At 46.3% G+C, this 22,109-nt stretch overlaps 1 protein-coding gene across 2 annotated transcripts in view; it reads right to left on the reverse strand.

Moving 5' to 3' along the window:
- Positions 1-22,109, reverse strand: part of FGR (FGR proto-oncogene, Src family tyrosine kinase) — a 183,767-nt gene that overhangs the window by 17,764 nt on the left and 143,894 nt on the right. For both annotated transcript variants that reach the window (XM_040424276.1, XM_040424275.1), the window contains 3 exons: positions 3,534-3,689; positions 3,098-3,277; positions 2,913-2,989 (listed from right to left, as the gene is read on the reverse strand). In XM_040424276.1, coding sequence (XP_040280210.1) covers positions 2,913-2,989; positions 3,098-3,277; positions 3,534-3,689 — 413 coding nt within the window. The remainder of the gene's footprint in view (positions 1-2,912; positions 2,990-3,097; positions 3,278-3,533; positions 3,690-22,109) is intronic.

Genomic DNA, 22,109 nt, shown 5'->3' on the forward strand with positions numbered 1-22,109 from the left:
ATGTTGTAGGCATTATCTTCTTGATCATTAGGTTCCAAATAACAATTGAAAGGTCTCTGTTGCTTGACCAGATTCAGCTTTTTATGTATACTGTTTCAAACCAGCATTAGATACCTTCAGCATGGCTGTGCTTAGGCTAAGGCTACAGCTAGGTGTTTTCGCTACAGAAAAATTATTCACTGTCCATAAGGAATGCATTGTGTCGCTTGAAAATAATTTCAACATTGCTGCAGCGATTTATTTGATAGAGATAAAAATGCTGTGAAATCACCGCAGACAAGTGAGTAACTAGCATTGTTTTTAATTGCTGCATACTGGGAAGTCAGAGCTATTTCCAAGCTACTTTTTCCTCCATAAAGTAAGGGCTTGTGCAAATGGCCGTTGCCTGTTTTGCGACTGTTTCATGTCCAATAATAGGACATGTTCTATTTTTTGGCGGAACAGCCATGAGGACATACGGACACAGAATAATTTCCGTTTTCTGCGGCCACATTGAAGTGAATAGTTCCGCATATGGGCTGTAAAAAACAACAAAAACAGAATGGACACGGAAAAAAATGCGTTCATGTGCATGAGCCCTAACAAGAAAATCTCTTGCCAATAAAATTGTTGTGGAATCGCTGCTTAAAGGGATTATCCAATAGTACAAATAGTACACAATGCCCGGCCCCCTCCTATAGACCATACTTACCCGGTCCCCACCTGTAATGCTAGGGAGGCTGGTCACCATCGCAGCCTGCTATTGGCTGCTCCCTTAGGTCGCCAAATGTTTTAATCCGCACGGTGGCCGTGCAGGGATCCGGAGGGACACGGATGCTGGGGACCGGGTAAGTATAGCCTATACAAGGGGCCCGGGCATTGTGGGGGGTATTTGTACTATTGGATAACCCCTTTAATCTCTAAAGATTCCAGTCTAACCTACAACGCTTTTCAATGCATGTCCTATGGACAGCAATTTCACAGTGATTTTTTTCATCATTCATTGACCAGGTCCATATTTCGATCCACGAAAAAACATACACAAAATATGGATACCTTCTGTGTGCATTCAGTATTTTTATCACTCCCATCAATAGGGCTATTTTCATCTGCAAATACAGACAAGACTAGGACCTGCAGTGACATTTGCAGAATGGACACACAGATCTGCAAAAATATCTGCAAGAAAGGTGATCTGTGGTTGTGTGCATAAGCCCTTAATTAGCTCAAGCATATTAAAGAGGTTTTCCAGGAGGAAAATATTATTGACCTACCCTCAGGATAGGTCATCAATATCTGATCGGTTGGGTTCCGACACCTGGTGCAGCCGCTGATCAGCTGTTTGAAAAAGCTGCTGCGCATTGATGAGTGCTTCAACCTATTCACAGTATACCAAGCATAGTGCCGTCCATTGATCGATGGTCTATGCAGAAAACTGCACATGTCCATTGGATCATTGACTATAATGGGTCAGTGTTTGGCTTGTTCTACACTCTAGCACCCTGGCAAGGATAGTAATGCAGCCACTAGTTTTCAGGGAAAAATGTCAGGCAAGAAACATCAGAGAACAAACATTCTGCAGCCATTGCTCGAAGAACACAAGCTGGTGGTGCCAGCGTTATGATCTGGGGAATATTTTCGTGGCATTCTCTGGTCCCACTCAATCATGTGGAAGGCTCTCTTAACCAATTTGGGTATGAATCCATCTTTGTATATCATATACACCCAATACATGCTTATTGTCCTCCCTGGGGTGGATAGGATTTTCCAGCAAGACAATGCGACATCTCACACAGCTAGAAATATCCAACATTGGTTGGAAGAGCATGACCAAGACTTCCAAGTCCCGCCCTGGCCCAATACATTCCCCAGACTTGAACCTAATTGAGCAACTATGGCACCACCTCGAAGGGACCACCTTGATTGTCATGTTTGCCCTATGAATCTTCCTCCACACACCATGCAGCAGCTGTGGGATGCTCTGCAGTCAGCATGGCTCCAGATATCTGTGACAACCTACCAGGACCTTATTGACTCACTCTCAGCTCCTCTAGCTGGTGTTCATACTGCTCACAGTGGTTACTCTGGATATCAGCCGGTGGTCATAATAATGTGACTCGAGTGTCTATATTTGCACCAATTTATTTAATATTTCTTTCACAAATTGTATTGCAAACAGACTATTCATATTCATATTTCTTAGAATGTAAAGTATAGTTAACATATTTAGCTTAAAGGGGTATAAAAGCTAATCAAGTATTCTTGACTGCAGGATCAGGGGGGCTTAAAGGGAACCTGTCATCAACTTTATGCTGCCCATACTAACGGTAGTATAAAGTAGAGACAGGTGAGCTGATTTCAGCGGTCTGTCATTTATAAGTTAAGAGTAAGTGGTTGCCGAGAACCAACATCACAATCCTTGCAGACTGGGCCTGGAAAAGAGTCATGGCCACCTGAGAAGAGTCATGGTTATTCATGAATTCCTGCTCTCCTGCCCACCTGCTGATGACTGACAGTCTTCTACCTAGTTTTCTCCCTTTCTCTCTAGGAGAGAACTGCTAATCATCAGCAGGTGGGTGGAGAGCAGGAGATTATGAATAACCAGGACTCTTCTCAGGTAGATTTGACTCTTTTCAAGGCCTGGGCTGTAATGATTATGATACTGGTTCTCGGCAACCACTTACTTTTAGCTGATGAGTGACACACCGCTGAAATCAGCATTTCTGTCACTACTTTATACTGCTCTCAGTGAGGTCACCATAAAATTGATGAGAGGTTCCCTTTAAAGAGTTGGGTCCTGAGGATAGGCCTGAGACTGCTTAAAATCGCAAAAAAGGAAAGACAATAAAAAGAATAAAAAGATAGAGAAGTATTTATTTTAATTAACATTTTTACTTTATTGTAAGTTAGAGAAACCGTGAGAACCCACTTACCTGTGCTAACATATCCACTAACTGTGGTAACTTCAAGTATTGCCCTTCCTTTTCTTTCAGGTAATCTAGCAAGCTTCCTAGAGAACAGAAGATACTATTGTTGGACCAGCCTTTGCAGTCACATTTTATGGTAGCAATGCTTTTACAGTAGCAATGTGGGTCAGGCCCATGTTGTATAAACTCACCCTGTAACATATATTCAGTGACAATATATATGGGCTCCTCAGAAACCACTGCATATAACTGGACCAGTTTATCATGGCGAAGCTTTTTCATAATCTGAGCCTCCTCCAAAAATGCTTCTGGGGACATAGTGCCTGGTTTCAGTGTCTTCACAGCTACTTTAGTTGTACCATTCCATGTACCTTGTAAGCGTGAAAGTGAATGATTGTGTGAAAAAACAAATGCCACCAGATATGCCACCACATACAAATTTTTTAAAGAAGAGTCCACTTATAGAGAATGTAATCCCCAGTACCATTTTATAGCAGTTTTACCTGATAGGACACATAAACGTACCTAAACTAACATGGCTCTTGAACACCAGAAATCCATAGTCTGCTTCTAAATTATTATGGTTAATTATCCTCCCAACTATGGAAACAACAAATATAGTCATACCTTTCCAAACATCTCCAAAGCAGCCCTGTCCCAGCTTTTTATCTAGCGTGATAGACTCCCTTGCTATTTCCCAGGCATCTTTTGCAAGTCCCATTGTTTGAGGCTTTAGGTTGACACAAGGCTTCGTTAACAATTGGCAAAGACCATCATTGAATTCTGCAGAGATGATGGAAAATCATATAACCGATCAATAAGAATGGTATTCTAGCAGACATGTACATTAAAAATCTAAAAAATTAAAGGGGTTCTCCAAGGCTTTAACTAAATTCTCTCTTTCAACTAACCTGTGGAAAGAAGAGGGTTTCAGCAGTACTAACCCTCAGTGATGGTCAGCTTGCAGTGTTCACCAGCAAACACATGCGGGCTGCCATCTTAACTCACAAGTCCGGTGATGCACAGGTAAGCCCTTACCTGTGCCTGTGCCGCGAGCCAGTCTGAAACAAATGCGTTCACCGGGAGCAGGCAGTTCCGAGAACAGCCGCCGGGGCCCTTCATCGGGCTGTTCTCGGAACTGCCTGCTCCCGGTGACCGCATTTGTTTCAGACCGGGCTTACCTGTACATCGCCGGACTTGTGAGTTAAGATGGCAGCCCGCATGTGTTCGCTGGCGAACACTGCGAGCTGACCATCACTGCTAACCCTTCTGTAAAACATCAAGTGTAGGGGTGGAGCAGCCAATGGCAGGCGGGGACGAGCCATCCCCCTGACACCGGATGTTTTTATCTGCACACGGGTAGAAGTAGCTACAGGAGAGGTGCAGGGAGCGGTCAGCCAAGTAAGTAAAATCTGTGTGAGGGGCCCGGGCAAATTGGGGGACATTTCCAGCCGCGTATAACCCCTTTAAGTGGAAGAGACTGTAGCCTGGCAGACTGTCATGCGATCACAGCTGAGATCGCAGAATCTGCAGCACAAAGGAAGGGCGAGTACTTATGAAACTCTCTTCCACCGTAAGCTGAGAGATAAAAATTAAAGGGGTTCTGCACTTTGTTTAAACTGATGATCTATCCTCTGGATAGATCATCAGCATCTGATCGGCGGGGGGTCCGACACCTGGGACCCCTGCCGATCAGCTGTTTGAGAAGGCAGCGGCACTCCAGCAGCGCCGCGGCCTTCTCACTGTTTACCGCAGGCCCAGTGACGTCACGACTAGTATCAAATGGCCTGGGCGGGGCTAAGCTCTGTTCACTTGAATGGAGCGTAGCCACGCCCAGGCCAGTTGATACTAGTCATGACGTCACTGGGCCGGCGGTAAACAGTGAGAAGGCTGCAGCCCTGCTGGAGCGCCGCTGCATTCTCAAACAGCTGATCGGCGGGGGTCCCGGGTGTCGGACCCCCCGCCAATCAGATGCTGATGATCTATCCAGAGCAGGCTCGGACTGGCCCACAGGGGTACAGGGGAAACCCCCGGTGGGCCCCTGAGCAAGGTTGGCCCCTAGTCTCCCACCCCCTGCACAAGTGGCACATAACACATTAGATTTAGTACACTACATACATATATTTAATTTACAGCACATCAACCAGCTTATGTTCATATAAAAAACTTGTTAGATTATTTATTATATTTCAATGTATCCGTACGGTGGGGCCCCAAAATTAATTTTACTAGTGGTCCCTAGGTACCCCAGTCCGACACTGATCCAGAGGATAGATCATCAGTTTAAACAAACTGCAGAACCCCTTTAAGTAAAGCCCCGGAAAACCCTTTTAAATCTGATATTTTAAAAGGATATACTGCCCCTTTTAAACCACCTAACAACTAGAATGTTTTTTGCACATGCTGACAAAACAAAATCATTTTCATATCGTTTTTTTTTATGACACATGGGGTTATTTTGTACTAATGTGTGTTATTTTTTTTATTAGGAGTAAATTGTACAAATTGTCATTTTTTCAATTTATATATATTTTTTTCAATTTCCAAATTCACATTAAATAAGTTAAAATGAGGTGCTTATAACTGCACACAGAGACTATTGTGACATTATCACAATGGAGCACAACCCTGGAATGAAGACAAGCAGACAAGCATAACTGTGACATCATCAATTCATCACAATGAATAATAATTGACATTACAATAGAAGAGACAAACAATGACTACAATTACTACTGTGATGATGTCACAAAGTATAAATATTGTGACATCATCACAGTAGAATACAATATATAAAGACTGTACGAAGACTACTGTAACATCATAACAACTGAACACATGAATTAATACAATACCTATTGTGACTTATTCACAATATATGTCTAATAAAAAAGGTAAACATTATTATAACATCATCAAAATTGAGCACTGCTTGGGAATGAACATCGGGAGTGGTCTGGTCACCTGAGCCCTCCTTGCCGCCACAACCAGGTACAAAATGACCCGACGCTGCAAGCACTAACACTGGGAGCATCAGGTGCCTGTTGCTGCTCTCCTGAATTCAGCTGTCCATAAGACAGCAATATTGCTGAGTACTGTGGCAGGGCACAGTAGCCAATGGCTCCCTCCCCTGCCATGTACGCTCATAGACCACTATACCTGAAGCCTGTGAGGTGGTGTGTGAATCGTGCAGGCATCACAGGCCACAGACCGGAAAAGACCCATGGTCTGCACAGCAGATAGCGGTAAACAATGGAGATGAGGTGAGTATTTTTTTTTTTACTTTCAGTCTCCTAGAGAGCACTACTGAGAGCACTATGGGGAAGATTTATCAAACTGGTGTAAAGTAGAACTGGCTTAGTTGCCCATAGCAACCAATCAGATTGCACCTTTCATTTTCCAAAGGAGCTGTCAAAAATCAAAGGTGGAAGCCAGTTCTACTTTACACCAGTTTGATAAATGGCCCCATATATGTTTACTATATAATTACTACACTGTAGGGGGACATTTTACTATTACTGGGGCACTTTTAATACTGGAACACTATTACTACTGGGGGTATTTTAGGGGGCATTATTAATACTGTGGGTGCTATTGGGGTAATTTTTAATACTATGAGCACTATAGGAGGCATTATTATTGCTGGAGGCATTATAGGGGGTATTAATATTGGGGATATTATAGAGGTACATTATTATTGTTGCTGGGAGCACTATAGTGGGCATTAATACAAGGAGCACCATAGGGGGTATTATTGTTACTGAGCGCTTTATTTCTACTTGTTCCACTCTGGGGGAGCATATTACCACTGGGGGCATAATAAAGGAACCCTAACTATAGAGGGCACTCTGCTTGGCACAATTATTTTTATATAGTACTAGTATTTTCAGGTGGACTCTTTTTCTGCAGTATAGTATTTGGAGTCATTGGTGAGCACAACTTTCACATTACTGGGGGTGGCAGCAGGATGACACTGTCTGGGCACAGGTATTGGGAGTTTGTTTTGCGGTAGAGGGATAATGGAAAAGGTAGGAATCTGAGATGTCTGTGTGGCAAACTCTGCAGAGATGAGATAATGCTGAAAGGTAGTCTGAGCCAAATGAATAAGATGAGGAAAGAGAAATTCTATAATAAAAGATGTCACTTTATGTAATTGGTATGCAGTATTGTTTTCTCCTGTATGTTTATTAGCAGCATGTGAGCAGCATTAGCAAGCCCTGTCCTCAGTATCTGAATTAGAGACAGCTGGAGGAGGATAGAATATGGCCATCTCAAAGGAGCAGCTACTGGGGAGGTGTTTTGTGCTGCATTGAGGTATTTGGTTCTGATGGGGTATTATTTTGTGTTGCACTGTGGTATTGCTGACCATGCCTACTTGTATTGGCCCCACCTTCTGATTTTCTCAATATGTTCCTGATGGAGACAAACTCTATTATAACATCATAACACAATGCAGAAAGAAGTTGAGAAAAATCCAGCTCCACTTTAAAGGAATATGCGTTTATTCAGCTTGCGGTTAAAAACTCATCCATGAAATACAAAATTTCGCAGTCTTGTCTGCATGTTTCGGGCTACCAGAGACATTTCCAGCCCTTCTTCATGAAGAAGGGCTGGAAATGTCTCTGGTAGCCCGAAACATGTAGACAAGACTGCGAAATTTTGTATTTCATGGATGAGTTTTTAACCGCAAGCTGAATAAACGCATATTCCTTTAAAGTGGAGCTGGATTTTTCTCAACTTCTTTCTGCATTTGCTACCCGCACCTGACACGGGCCATCCGTGCTCACAACTAAAGGAAGGGCAGGTGAGAGCTGCTACATTTCACTTTTCCTATTAATCATAACACAATGTACAAATGAATATAGAGACTATTTTGACATCACAATAGAATAAAGACCATGAATGAATATAAAGACTTCTGTAACATCACAATTAAACCCAGTTAATAAGGGGCAAACACCCGTGTGACATCATCACAATGGAACACAATCTGTAAATGAGTACAGAGTCTATTATGAGATCCTAACATTAGAACACCTTCTAGGAAAATAAAAACTGTACATTAATAGTGCTTATTATGACATCATCTATTTGGAAAAAAACTAATACTATTGTTACATCAGTACAATAGACCACAACCTATAAATGCATAAAAAGGCTACTGTGACATAATCATAATGGAGTACAGCCAAGGAATAACGCACAATTTTCTAATAATAGAATAATAGAGCTTATAAAATAAAACTATCACTATGATGACATCATCACCGTTGAACTATGCCTAGGAAAAAAAGAAAAACAGTTTTGTGACATCACAATGTAGCACAGCCTAGGAATAAAAAACAATAGCATTACATCACAACATAACCTCTAAACCAGGCATCCTCAAACTGCGGCCCTCCAGCTGTTGCAAAACTACAACTCCCAGCAGGCAACTATAGGCCAGTAAGCCTGACATCAATAGTGGGGAAATTAATGGAAACCATACTTAAGGAGAGGATTGTGGAACATCTAAAATCCCATGGATTGAAAGATGAAAAACAGCATGGGTTTACTTCAGGGAGATCATGTCAAACTAATCTTATTGATTTTTTGGATTGGGTGACTAAAATAATAGATGGCGGAGGTGCAGTAGACATCGCTTATCTAGACTATAGAAAGGCTTTTGATACTGTCCCACATAGAAGGCTTATCAATAAATTGCAGTCTTTGGGCTTGGACTCCCATATTGTTGAATGGATTAGGCAGTGGCTGAGGGACAGACAACAGAGGGTTGTAGTCAATGGAGTATATTCAGACCAAGGTCTTGTTACCAGTGGGGTACCTCAGGGATCTGTTCTGGGACCCATATTGTTAAATATCATTATCAGCGAAATTGCAGAAGGCCTCGATGGTAAGGTGTGTCTTTTTGCTGATGACACAAAGATTTGTAACAGGGTTGATGTTCCTGGAGGGATACACCGAATGGAAAAGGATTTAGGAAAACTAGAGGAATGGTCAAAAATCTGGCAACTAAAATTTTATGTGGATAAGTGCAAAATAATGCACCTGGGGCGTAAAAACCCAAGAGCAGAATATAAAATCTGTGATCCAGTCCTAACCTCAGTATCTGAGGAAAGGGATTTAGGGGTCATTATTTCAGAAGACTTAAAGGTAGGCAGACAATATCATAGAGCAGCAGGAAATGCTAGCAGAATGCTTGGGTGTATAGGGAGAGGCATTACCAGTAGAAAGAGGGAGGTGCTCATGCCGCTCTACAGAGCACTAGTGAGACCTCATTTGGAGTATTGTGTGCAGTACTGGAGACCATATCTCCAGAAGGATATTGATACTTTGGAGAGAGTTCAGAGAAGAGCTACTAAACTGGTACATGGATTGCAGGATAAAACTTACCAGGAAAGATTAAAGGACCTTAACATGTATAGCTTGGAAGAAAGACGAGACAGAGGGGATATGATAGAAACTTTTAAATACATAAAGGGAATCAACAAGGTAAAAGAGGAGAGAATATTTAAAAGAAGAAAACTGCTACAAGAGGACCTAGTTTTAAATTAGAGGGGCAAAGGTTTAAAAGTAATATCAGTAAGTATTACTTTACTGAGAGAGTAGTGGATGCATGGAATAGCCTTCCTGCAGAAGTGGCAGCTGCAAATACAGTGAAGGAGTTGAAGCATGCATGGGATAGGCATAAGGCCATCCTTCATATAAGATAGGGCCAGGGGCTATCCATAGTATTCAGTATATTGGGCAGACTAGATGGGCCAAATGGTTCTTATCTGCCGACACATTCTAGGTTTCTATGTTTCTATGCCCGAACAGCCTACAGGTGTCAGCCTACAGCAGGGCATTGTGAGAGTTGTAGTTTTACAACAGCTGGAGGGCTGCAGTTTGAGGATGCCTGCTCTAAACTGATACAGAAACTATTGTGATTTCATCTCAATGAAGCACAGGAATAAAAACAATTTTCTGACATTGTTACAACAGAAAACATCATTGATATGAATTCAGAGATTATTGTGCTACCATTACAATGGACCAAACATAAAAATGAAAACAAACACAGCCTATAAATAAATTGAAAGACTACTGTTAGATCATTATAATGGAGCACAGTCTAGGGAAAAAAACACTCATACACCCATTATGACATAATCACAATGAAACACATGTTTGTCACAATTTAAAGGGAACCTGTCACCGGGATTTTGGGTATAGAGCTGAGGATATGGGTTGCTAGATGGCCGCTAGCACAATACCCAGTCCCCATAGCTCTGTGTGCTTTTATGTGGAAAAAACCCGATTTGATACATATTCAAATTAACCTGAGATGAGTCCTGTACGTGAGATGAGTCAGGGACAGGACACATCTCAGGTTAATTTGCATATGTATTAAATCGTTTTTTCTGACACAATAAAAGCACACAGAGCTATGGGGACTGGGTATTGCGGATGTGCTAGCGGCGATCAAGAAGCCCATGTCCTCAGCTCTATACACAAAATCCAGGTGACAGGTTCCCTTTAACAAAAAAAAATCTGTTATTACAATAAAATAAAGCTAAGCAATGACTATAAAAACCATTGTGACATCATCACAATAGAAAACAGCCAAAGAATGAAGAATGAAAACCTACTGATATATCAACTTAATATAGTTATGTCTAGGAAAAAAAATACAAACACTGTGACATCATAATAATTATGACATTACCACAATGTAGCTCAGGCTTAGAATAAAGAAAACACTATGGACATCATGGTACAAACACAGGCCTCTCACCCAGTTAAGCCAGTACTCTCTGCTCTGCACTGATGAGGGGCAATCACCCCGAAACAGCTGTCTGCAGATGAGGTGCTGGCTTATTTAATATCCAAGTCATGTCTCAAGGCTTATTTTAAGAACTGAACATTGACTTATAGGATAGCTGCCTTACATCTGGTGGCATTAGAGGCAGAGCTTGTTAAGAGCTCATTTGCATCCCTTCCCTCCCAGTATATAACTGTCCCTATATAATGTAGAACAGCTTCTTCCTGTCTCCCTGCATTGTCAATAGCGAGCAATGACTGCCCACTGCCATTCATCTCCTGTTGGCTGGTTACATAGCAGGCCAGGCATACAGAGGGAACGTATACTGTTAGCGCTCACCACTGACAGTGTAGAGATTTCAGCCAGGCAGGGACGATTAATCGTATATAAGGCCAGTTTTAGGACTATATAGGATAGGAGAGAGGCAGTGAGGGTAGCAACAGTCAGCATGGAGCGAATCTTCAGTTCAATAAATAGAAGACAGGCTTTCCTTAGTAATGCTCATTTAGAGAGCGCTACTAAGGGACAAAATGGGCCACTTCAGAGTGTCTGTAGCCACATAGCCAGAATATAAGGAGGGGCCGGCGTACCCAGTCATCACGTGACTGGGCGCCAGGTAATGACCAATGACGTAATCGCGCACCGAAAGACGCACATGCGCGCGCGCTCGCTCCGGCGAGTCAGTCAATGATGCCATCAGATGATGACGTCTAGAGAGGATGCGCTTACTGCCGGTAAGGCACAGCCAATAGGGAGCATAGTTACTGCTCTGCATGGCACAAGGTGTAGAGAATGCCTCCTGGTGGCCGCTGACAGTATGGATGGCCAATCAGGTGGACATTACTCCACTGGTAAAACACAAAGAGGGAGGAGGAGCACCTCAATCGAATGTTCGAGAGCCGTGCTACGACCCCAATCACTCAGGTACGAATGTGCTGAGGGGATGGTATAGAACAACCCTCAAAGCAGACCATAAAATGGGGTATTAATTGGCAGGAGAAAAGAACCATGGTTCAAACAGGGGTACTGGTGCCTGCCCTAACAGAAATAAACTATGGCCAGGAGTGAGCGCACAAAAAGAGCCGCAGCACATCAAAAAAGTCATAAAAAGCAACCAAAATTGAGCTGCTCATTCAGACCGTGAGGGGTAGGAGTTTGAATATCCACCAGCACTCTTTCTGGAGGATGTGCTGATCCCAATCTCCCCCCGTTGTGGTTTTTGATTTGTTCGATAGCCATAAATCGGACTGATGAACTGCGGCCATCGTGGGAAGATGTCACGGAACCATGAACCAGACGTACAACAAGAGATAAGAGAAAATAAGAAGGCTTTATTGAGAATAAAGCTGTAAAGCAAAAGTCCAAACGGATGGTGAAACCGAGCAGAGTCTTTGCGAAGCCAGAGGTCAGGAACCAGAAGGGTAGTCAGACGAAGCCAGGATCAGGAACCAGCAGGGTAGTCAGACGAAGCCAGGATCAGGAACCAGCAGGGTAGTCAGACGAAGCCAGGATCAGGAACCAGAAGCAGCAGCAGTCTTAGAAGCATGTGAACACAAGAGGACCAAGCAAGGAACTGAAGCCACAGACCTCCTATATATATGAGCTAGGCATCCAGCTCCTCCCAGTGGGAAGGAGGAGCCGCAGGGTGGAAGGCTACAAGAAACCCAGAAACCAAGATGGCCGCCAGCACATGTCAAACGAAGGAGAACAGCAAGAAGGTAAGACCATGACAGTACCTCCCCCTCAAGGGCCCCTCCTCCGCGGAGCACAAAACGGTTTCTGAGCGAAGCGTGCGTGGAAGGCTCGGAGCAAGGCAGGAGCATGGACATCTGCGGAGGGAACCCAGGAACGCTCCTCTGGACCATAACCACGCCAATGGACCAAAAACTGCAACCGACCGCGGACCAGGCGTGAGTCCAGGATATTGCTCACCTCATATTCCTCACGATTGCCCACTTGGACCGGACGAGGCCGAGGAACCGAGGAAGTGAAACGATTACACACCAGTGGCTTCAACAGGGAGACATGAAACACGTTGGAGATCCGCATGCCAGGAGAAAGCGCAAGGGCATAGGCTACCGGGTTTACCCTGCGAAGCACTCGGAAGGGACCAACAAAGCGAGGCGCCAGCTTGGGAGTGGGCACTCGAAGGTTGAGGTTGCGGGTGGACAACCATACACGGTCTCCGACCTGGTAGGAAGGAGCAGGCGCTCGTCTGCGATCAGCCTGGAGTCTCTGGCGCTGCGCAGAGACCTCAAGGGACTTCTGGATCTGTACCCAAGAAGCACGTAGGACGGAAAGGTGATCCTCCACAGCCGGAATATCCTGGGGAGAGAATACCTCCGGTAACACGGCAGGTTGGAACCCATAATTGGCCATGAAGGGAGACGTCCCAGAGGAAGAGTTCACCGCTGTGTTCCTGGCAAACTCAGCCCAAGGCAGGAGGTCAACCCAATTGTCTTGGTGATCGGAGACATAGCAACGAAGGAATTGCTCCAAGGCCTGATTGGATCGTTCTGCGGCCCCATTGGACTGAGGGTGGTAGGCCGAGGAGAAGGAGAGATGAATCCCCAACTGGGAGCAAAAGGCGCGCCAGAACCTGGACACAAACTGACTCCCCCGATCCGACACAATCTCCTTGGGCAAACCGTGCAACCGGAAGACCTCCCTGGCAAAAATCGTGGCCAACTCTTGTGCAGAGGGTAACTTCTTGAGAGGAACACAGTGGCACATCTTGGAAAACCGATCCACAATCATGAGAATGACCGTATGGCCTCGGGATGCAGGGAGGTCCACAATGAAATCCATCCCCAGGTGTGACCATGGGCGCTCCCCGGTGGCTATGGGTTGCAGAAGGCCCAACGGAAGGTGCCGAGGGGACTTACTCTGGGCACAAACGGAGCATGCCGCTACATATGCGGCGATGTCGGAACGTAGGGAAGGCCACCAGAACAGACGTGAAACAGCCCAGGACAGCTGATTCTTTCCAGGATGCCCCGCGGTCTTGGAGTTATGGTAGGTTCGCAACAACCGAGTGCGCAACTCCTCAGGCACAAAACATCTGCCGTTGGGTCTCCCAGAGGGAGCACCAGATTGAGCCGCCAAAATCTGCTCACCCAGGGGAGAGGTCAGGCTGGTGCGAATGGCGGCCAGGATCTGATTCGGAGGTATGACCGAAGTCGGAATCGACTCCTCCCTGGACAGCTTGGAGTACTGCCGTGATAAGGCATCCGCCCTGATGTTCTTGGAACCGGGTAGGTAGGAGACCACGTAATTAAAACGTGACAAGAACAGAGCCCATCTGGCCTGACGTGGTGTCAATCTCTTGGCCTCAGAAAGGTAGGTCAGATTCTTGTGGTCCGTCAGGATGAGAACCGGAACCACCGAACCCTCGAGCAAGTGCCTCCATTCTTTAAGGGCCTGCACGATGGCCAATAACTCCCTGTCACCAATCTGATAGTTGCACTCCGCGGAAGACAGTTTCCGGGAGTAAAACCCACAACGAAGCAGAGGACCCTCTGGTGTTCTACGCTGAGACAGAAGGGCGCCTACTCCCGTCTCAGACGCGTCCACCTCGAGGACAAAGGGCAACCCAGGGTTGGGATGCGACAGAATCGGAGCCGACACAAAGGCGGACTTTAGGGCCTCAAAAGCTCGGATGGCCTCGAGCGGCCAGACCTGGGAATTACTGCCCTTCCTGGTCAGATCCGTGAGAGGCTTGGCCAGCATGGAAAAGTCCCTGATGAACTTCCGATTATAATTGGCGAAGCCCAAAAAGCGCTGCAGGGAACAAAGACCACTGGGCTGGGGCCACTGTAAGACAGCCGAAACCTTCTCAGGATCCATGGAGAACCCCTCAGCGGAAATGATGTAACCTAAGAAGGTTACCTGGGATCGGTGAAATTCGCATTTCTCAAGCTTACCGAACAGCTTGTTCTCTCGTAACCGTTGCAACACTCGTCTGACATCCAGAATGTGGGCCTCCATGGATTCAGAATATACCAAGATGTCATCCAAATAGACCACCACACACTGCTGCAACAGGTCACGGAAAACATCGTTGATGAATTCCTGAAAGACTGCGGGCGCATTGCACAACCCAAAGGGCATAACCAAGGATTCATAATGACCGGTCCTGGTGTTAAACGCGGTCTTCCACTCATCGCCCGCCTTGATCCTTACCAGGTTATATGCCGTCCTCAGGTCGAGTTTGGTAAAGACCGTGGCCCCTTTAAGGCGATCGAACAGCTCGGAAATCAAGGGTATCGGGTAAGCGTTCTTGATCGTGATGCGATTGAGACCCCTGTAATCGATGCAAGGCCTCAACTCACCGCCCTTCTTTTTCACAAAGAAAAATCCAGCCCCTGCCGGGGACGAAGATTTGCGAATGTGTCCGCGTGAAAGCGCCTCCCTCACGTACTCCTCCATGGCCTCATTCTCCGCTACCGACAGTGGATAGACTTTGCCACGAGGAGGAACGGCACCAGATTGTAACTCTATGGCACAATCGTATGGGCGGTGCGGAGGTAGGGCAACCGCGCGCACCTTATCGAATACATCCCGGTACTCCTCGTATTCAGGAGGCAACAGAGAGTCCGAGGAAGTACACAGCAACTTGACAGACCCATGGATGCAACTAGCCCCACACTGCGGTGACCACGAGAGGATCTCGACCGATCTCCAATCGAAAGTCGGATTATGCTTCTGGAGCCAGGGGTACCCCAAGACCACCGAGTAGTGTGGAGACGAAATAACCTGGAGGCAGACCGACTCTCTGTGAACGGCACCAATGGCTATCCCCACTGGAAGGGTCTCATGAGTCACGTGTGGCGGCAGAAGGGGTCTGCCGTCTATCGCCTCAAGAGCCAGTGGGGAACCTCGAGCCTGCAGAGGAATGGAATTGGCGGCAGCGAACACACTATCAATGAACAAACCACCAGCACCAGAGTCCACCAACGCCTGGGTCGTCACCGAGCCCCCGACCCAGGAGAGGACAACAGTGATCAGTGGTTTGTCAACACGGGAAACCGGGGACGAGGAGACTCCACCCAAGATCTGCCCCCGACAGGATCTCAGGTACGAGCGTTTTCCCGGACGGTTCGGACATGCCAACCGAAAATGCCCACCGAGACCACAGTACATGCATCGGCCCTCGCGTCTCCGGAGTGCCCTCTCCCCCTCGGACAGGCGAGCAAACCCCAGCTGCATGGGTTCACCCCCAGACAAGTCATCCCCAGGAGGTGTGGGAGGAGAGGGAGGCACGGGTGGGACAGCAAACGTAGGCACCAATCTGTTAGAAGACCTCCGCAGGTTCTCCTTAAAGGAAGGTCTCTCCCTGAGTCTGGTGTCAATCAAAATCAGGAAAGAAATAAGAGACTCGAGCTCAACTGGTAGGTCCTTAGCTGCAACCTCATCCTTCAAGGCATCCGAGAGACCATGAGAGAAAGCAGCGACCAGAGCCTCATTATTCCAGCCCACCTCTGCTGCCAGGGTACGAAACTCAATGGCGTATTCAGCTACGAATCGTGAACCCTGTCTGATGGACATAAGGAGCTTCGCAGCAGAGGCAGCACGAGCCGGCACATCGAATACCTTCCGAAGAGAAGCAACAAAACCGGAAAACTCGGCAACCACCGGATTGTTGTTCTCCCATAAAGGGCTGGCCCAGGCCAAGGCCTTGTCCGAGAGCAGCGAGATCAAGAAGCCCACCTTTGATCTCTCAGTGGGAAAGGCATGTGGCAGCAACTCGAAATAAATGCCCACCTGGTTAAGGAAACCTCGGCACTGAGTTGGCTCTCCCCCAAAGCGCTGTGGAAGAGGGGCAGAACCGGTCATACCCCGAAACACCGCAGGCGCAACAACAGGTGTCGGGGTAGACTCTGGCGCAACAACCGGAGCGGCAGTAGGAGCGAGCCCAGGAGCGACAACCGACCCATCGGCAACGGGAGCGAAATGAGCCGTGCGTTCAAGCAGGGTTTGCAACGCCACAGCGAACCGACCCAACAGGTGATCCTGCTGATCAAGTCTGGCAACCAGCGTGGGTAGCGAGGATGGCCCTGTACCGTCAGAATTCATGGCTTGGTCCTAATGTCACGGAACCATGAACCAGACGTACAACAAGAGATAAGAGAAAATAAGAAGGCTTTATTGAGAATAAAGCTGTAAAGCAAAAGTCCAAACGGATGGTGAAACCGAGCAGAGTCTTTGCGAAGCCAGAGGTCAGGAACCAGAAGGGTAGTCAGACGAAGCCAGGATCAGGAACCAGCAGGGTAGTCAGACGAAGCCAGGATCAGGAACCAGCAGGGTAGTCAGACGAAGCCAGGATCAGGAACCAGAAGCAGCAGCAGTCTTAGAAGCATGTGAACACAAGAGGACCAAGCAAGGAACTGAAGCCACAGACCTCCTATATATATGAGCTAGGCATCCAGCTCCTCCCAGTGGGAAGGAGGAGCCGCAGGGTGGAAGGCTACAAGAAACCCAGAAACCAAGATGGCCGCCAGCACATGTCAAACGAAGGAGAACAGCAAGAAGGTAAGACCATGACAGAAGACTGTACATCTCGTGCTATGGGAGTATCCCTATTGTTGCGTATGTCATTGACATGTTCACACATGCGTTTACGCAACTCCCTTTGGGTCTTACCCACATAGCGTAGACCGCATTCACAGGTGAGTAGGTAAATTGCAACGGTGGTATGACAGTTAAGGAAATCCTGTATATAGTAAATGGTATCAGTGGGTTCCCCTCTAAAAGATTTGCCTTGTATAAGAAAATCACAGAAGCTACAGTGGCCACATCTGTAACAAGCTGTCACAGGCCTATCGAGCCACGTGCGGGGTCTATCTGGGGGACTAAAGTGGCTGTGTACAAGTTTGTCCCTCAAATTGCTGCCTCTCCTGAAGGTCACAGAAACGTGGGGACTGAGGACTTCGGCCAAGTCCGAAAAGTCAGTAAAGTGTCCCAGTGGCGTTCTAAAACGCCTTTTACCTGAGACGCAGCTGCATCAAAGGTTCCTATAATTCGTACGTTCTCTTGCGGTCCTTGTGCTGCATGTGTAATAGGATGGAGAAGTGCAGTGCGTGTTAGCCCTTGGTAGGCAGATCTTAAGGTCTTATCAGGATACCCCCTTTCTTGGAATCTAGTCCTCAGGTCCCTCTCCTGGTGTTTGAACTCACCCTTTGCTGAGCAATTTTGTTTTAGTCTCGTGGGTTTAGATACTGTCCCGTGGGTATTCCCTTCTTTAGGGTAATAGGGTGACAGCTGTCCCATCTGAGGAGAGAGTTCGTCGCTGTTGGTTTGCGATAGATAGTCATTTGTAAGCCCCCCTCACCATCCCTAGAGATAGGGACATGCAGGAAGGGGAGGCAATCCCTCACGATTACAGAAGTAAATCTGAGGTTAAGGACATTGTGGTTAAGCTCAGAGACAAACCTGTTGAATTCCCTCTCTAGACCGCTCCATAGTACAAAGATGTCATCAATGTAGTGAGACCAGAGGGCAATGTAGTCCGTATGCCACTGTGACGGTTCCCCAAATACTACAGACTCTTCCCACCAGCCTAGGAGCAAATTCGCATAGGACGGCGCTTAGGAGCTGCCCATAGCAGTGCCCCTGAGCTGGTGGTACATCCGGCCATCAAACAAAAAGAAGTTACTGGACAAAACAAAATTCAACAGTTTAAGGATAAAGTTGTTATGCGCCAAGAACTGTTGGCCCCTAGTCTTCAGGAAATGTGCAGTAGCCTCTAAGCCCTTCTCGTGAGGGATGGAGGAATAGAGTGCCTCTACGCCAATGGAGGCCAGGAACCATTCCGGTTCAACACAAATATCCTCAAGCTTGCCAAGAAGATCCCCTGTGTCCCTCACGTAGGAGGGTAGGTACTGCACAAAAGGGTGTAAGATTTGGACCACGTAAATGCCACAGTTTTGTGACAAGCTACTCACCCCAGAGACGGGGCGTCCCTTAATGGGGGAGATCCCCTTGTGGACCTTCGGTAGGCAGTAGAAGGTAGCTGTAACAGGATGGCGGGGGTAAAGGAAATCATATTCCTCATTGTTAATCAAACTGTCAGATTTGGCTTGCAGTAAAATCTGCCGTAATGTCCCCTGTAATCTGCCAGTAGGATCACCAGGGAGGATTTCGTAACCAGTTTTATCCTTGAGAATGGTCAGACACATTTCTTTATAAGCTGAGGTGTCCATGACGACCACATTACCTCCCTTGTCTGAGGGTTTGATTGTGATGTTTTTATCTGTCTCTAGAGCTTTAATGGCATATCTCTCTTCCTTGCTACAGTTGTACCTAGAGGGAATAGGACTAAGGGCGGAGAGTTCAGATGTGGTGTGTTTAAGAAAGACGTCAATACATGAGAGGTCTCTCAATGGAGGCATCTTAGTGCTTTTATTTTTCAATGAAGTGAAGGGACCCACCCCCTCAACGTTAGTGGGTGTACTATCAAGGCTATAGAGCAAGCGGACGTCACTCAGGATCTCTACCGGAATGCCTAATTCTCAGCTTTCTTTCTTATCCCTCAATTTATGGTACTTATGCCACCTAAGCTTTCGGGCAAAGAGGTGGAGATCACACGTCCAGCGGAATAGATCAAATCTGGTAGTAGGAACAAAGGAGAGGCCTCGTCTGAGTAATTTAGTCTCGGTTTCTGTCAGGGAGCGAGAAGATAAGTTATTTATCAATGGTCGTTATTAATGTGTTGTTAATGGTTGGGTATTCCGGCTTCTCAACGGGTAATGCGTTCCAGTGTTAATCTGTGATCCACTGGCATCACATGTGCCACAGTTATTAAGAGGCACACACTTCCTACTTGTGTTGCATCTTCGGCTGACCATGCACCAGAACTGAAATCTTTACCAGCTAGGAGTTAGCATAGATTTCAGATATAATTTACCCCAGTTTTCCGATGTAAATTATAATAAATGTATCAGGCCGTCTAGAATATACCCGATGTGAAAACGCTTGGTGTGAAATGGCAAAAGGTTGTAAATTTCTACACAAAACGGGACCTGTGAAAAAAATATCGACTTTTTGGTGCTACTGTTCTGGCACAGGAAGCTTGATAAATCTGTCCCATTGTTTATGATAGTAAATGGTTATTGGATGCTGCAACTGAAGGTTATTAGATATATCATTAAGGTAATGCTGCTACCTCAGTCTCTTAGTGTACAATATAAGGCCAAAGATTACAGCATATGGGGATAGGTGGTCCAACACATTTTTAAGTAGGTGCTCAAAACTAATGTGTGGAGAGTGGAGAGCTACTGAGCCTTGTCTCGCTCCCTGTGGCGGACCCTATAGTTCCAGCAGCAGCCCTGTAATCCAAGTACTCACCACCACTACCAAGGGCAGCATCAGAAAGTTCTGTGCAGGCGGAGCGAACATAGCTCCACCTATTGTATCAATTGTTACCCATGCCATATCAGCGGCCATGAGCCTCAGATGATTGTTGATGCCTGCCCGCACCTGTGAATCATTCAAGTGGCTTCCGTGGCCTGGATCCGACCTCCAGCACAGCAGTTCCCTGAGCAGCTGGGCCCACTCGCAACCTATGTAGCCTAGTCCAGGCTTTGTTAACCAATAAGTTAACCAAATGAGGGAGGTTTGGGATAGAGGAGAAGACTAACTGCAGCTGATTTTAGTATTTTGAGGAGGGGGACAATAATATAGGTCTGTATTGCGGTTCATAGTGGGCTGCTCTGCATTTGGCTGCGTGTTCTGTCAATTACAATCCAGCTCACATGGCGCATACCTCCTAACCTCCCAGGATATGGCTGGACAGTCCCACAGTGCCAAAATGGCTGAGGTATGTCCTGCTCTCAGCTGTCTCTGCATCCATAGGACGCAGAGACTGTTGCTTGTAATTGTAAAGCAGGGAACCATCTGCTCCTTGCTTCACCATTCAGCTCAGCTGCGGCGTACAGTGTTCATTTGCGGCGATCCCCAACATGCACTATCCAGTCAGACATCCCACTGCTGGACTGTGTAGGAGGAGCAGTGGAGGCCCATGAATCAGCCTCTGCTCATCTTACATAGCACTGTAATGTGCAACAGTATCCTGTCTGCTGCTGGAGAGCGCAGGGTGAGGCGTGATGATCATCAGAGGAACTAGGTGAGTATTTACTGTTTTTCCTTCTTCCTGTGAAGGGGGCACATATCTGGGCATAACTACTGTGAAGGGGCACATATCTGGGTAAAACTAACGTAAAGGGGGCACATATCTGGGTATAACTACTGTAAAGGGTGCAATATCTGGGAATAACTACCGCGAAGGGGGCACATATCTAGACATAACTGCCATGAAAGAGGCACATATCTGGGCATAACTACTGTGAAGGGGGGCACATATATGGGCATAACTACTGTGAAGGGGGCACATATCTGGGCATAACTACCGTGAAAGGGGGCACATATCTGGGCATAACTACTGTGAAAAGGTAAGTGTAGGCATCACTGTAATGGGGCACATGTGGGCATATCTACTGTGAGGAGGCAGTGTGGGCATAACTACTGTGAGGGGCACTATGTGGGTATTGCTACTGTGAGGGACACAGTGTGGGCATCAATACTGTGACGGGGCACAATGTGGGCATAACTACTGTGTGGTGGCACAAAGGGAGAGTAATTACCATGTGGGAGCATTAAGGGGACTGGGTGGGATTGGGTGTGTATAGTTAGGTTTTAGGTGGAGTTAGAGGTGTGAGAGATGGATTTATTATTCTATACATATATAATACAAACATTCTGTAGTACACATTTTTGTCAATTAGATGGCCGCAAGCCAGATGTTTGAACCATGTGTGCATTCTTTTGTTCAAGGTAAATAAGGGAGGGGAAAAATGGGGATTACATTAGTTTTCAAATCTACCTATGAACTCAGAGTTGAAGTTGCTGAAACCACTCCTATCAGGTTAAGGAGCCAATAGTCTCTTCTTAAGGAACACCCCTTTTGTGATGTGATGTCTGCTATTTAAGTCAATGTAATGTGAATAAAGCTCCTCTTCTACCATGGCTCAGGGAAGAGAGAAGATGCTTTCATGAAACCAACTGTGTGTCTGGTCTCATTATGAAAGTAGTATGGCGCGCACATACTTATACTTCTAATTGATTTGGAACCACACAAAGAAGGAAAGCGCATGAATTGCGCTAACAAAATGGCGTCCCCATGGGTGGGGCAGACAGCTTGCGTAATTTCCGATTCAAACACCAGGAGAGGACTTGCGCAAAACCACCAGACGAGGTCATAAGCTGCAGCAAAGGTAAGAAGCTTTAATTCTTACAACCTCCTCTGAGTCTTTTGCCCAAGTGGATTCTCAAGAGTTGAATTGGTGTTATCGCGATAGAAGGGTTCAAATTATAGCTGATCTGTCCGTTAGAAAGAACCTGTT

This window comes from Bufo bufo, chromosome 3 (genome assembly GCF_905171765.1).
Source record: "Bufo bufo chromosome 3, aBufBuf1.1, whole genome shotgun sequence".
NCBI classification, from domain to species: Eukaryota; Metazoa; Chordata; class Amphibia; order Anura; family Bufonidae; genus Bufo; species Bufo bufo.